Source organism: Limulus polyphemus, unplaced genomic scaffold (assembly GCF_000517525.1).
Source record: "Limulus polyphemus unplaced genomic scaffold, Limulus_polyphemus-2.1.2 Scaffold2909, whole genome shotgun sequence".
Classification (NCBI taxonomy): Eukaryota; Metazoa; Arthropoda; class Merostomata; order Xiphosura; family Limulidae; genus Limulus; species Limulus polyphemus.
The window spans coordinates 24,616-26,137 of NW_013668519.1; the positions used below are offsets into that span (position 1 = coordinate 24,616).

General features: G+C 27.8%; 1 protein-coding gene across 1 annotated transcript in view; it reads right to left on the bottom strand.

The window, feature by feature from the left end:
- LOC106468191 overlaps positions 1–1,522 on the bottom strand; it is a 133,116-nt gene that overhangs the window by 20,807 nt on the left and 110,787 nt on the right. Inside the window, exon 18 of the mRNA XM_022396510.1 lies at positions 553–619. Within this exon, the coding sequence (XP_022252218.1) occupies positions 553–619 (67 nt within the window). The remainder of the gene's footprint in view (positions 1–552; positions 620–1,522) is intronic.

Here is a 1,522-nt window from a genome sequence, read left to right on the forward strand (position 1 = left end):
AAATTTTGACTGTTCATAATATCTGGAGATAAAACAGGAATGACAGTTTGGATATGTTTTGAATTTTTATTCATAAAAGAACCTAAATATATATTATATTTAATGTTTATTTAGTACAAACACATTGAAATATATTTCCAATTAAAATTTAAAATATTTGAGTAGCAAGTTTCACTCTGAATAACCCCATCAGTCTGGAAAGGGTTATTCTAAAATGTTGACTTTTCCAATATTGTAAATACTGAATTGAATGTTCTATGTGACAGAGAACAGCAACACCATCTTGTGATTTCTTAAAAGTTTAATAAATTCTCTACACAACTACAACCCACTGTTGACTTGCATTATTTTTATGACAACATAACACTAGATATTCAAAGGTATTGGAACACATTAAGCCAACAAAGGCTTATCACAGCAAGTTTGAAGTCTGACCACAATTACTCTCAGATGTAACAAGAATAACACACACTAAAGTTTTATTAAATTTTGTTCATAACAGATATATTTTGAGCTTTCAGTTTCATTACAAATTCTATTTGATTACCCTACCTTTGGTGAAGAACCATTAACAATACCAGGTTTATTCATCATAGATGGGATGCTTGGAGACTGTGTTCTACAGCAAAAATAAGATAAAAATTTCAATACTTAATTGTCGTGAAAAAAAAGAAAACAAAACAAAGTGTTAAAAAAGCAACAACTTATAGGTACAAAAAGTTTTATTTTACATTATATAGCACAAATTATGGTATAATACAGATTAACTCAATCAGCAAGGATTCGGTCCCTTGGACCGACCTCATAACCATTCTGTGTTTGTTATAGTTTTCATGCTATAACTTTTCAACTAGTAAGTGTACGTTTACGAAATTTGGCATATTAACAGGAAACATTACAATGCTTTCATATGCAAAATATAATTTTTTTTATAAAGTCTTAAGGATTGTTAAGCAACGTTTTTCTCATACCTTTTTTCTTTTCACATGTTGTCTATCCAAATTATTACTATTACTTTTATGCATCAGAAAATTTTCAACTTTCACATGTGAAATCTTTATAATGTCCAGATAGTTATCAAATGTTTCTTACGAAAAAAACCTCATATTTTAACTGTTATTTTTACTAACGAATCTCTGTATGGGTTTGATAGATTTGACCGATCTTGTAACTGTCACAAAAAATTAGGAAATAAATATAAATTATGCCTCTTTCATTCTAGAATGACAACAAATTATAACACGAAAACATAAATGTATAGACTAAATAGCTTAAATCTCATAACATTATACATTTATATATATATTTATTATTTTTATTATGTTGACCTTTCAACCGTGCCTGGCTAACAATACAGAAGTTACAATAATGCAGCACATGTGCATTCATGTTACTGTATCCAATAATATAAAAGTGACTTTTAGTCTTTACAAATGACTTGTCTTAGCTGCGTTTTAGTAGACTACTATTTTGTAAAATACAGTCACATTTCAATTATTATACATTACATATGTATATATAT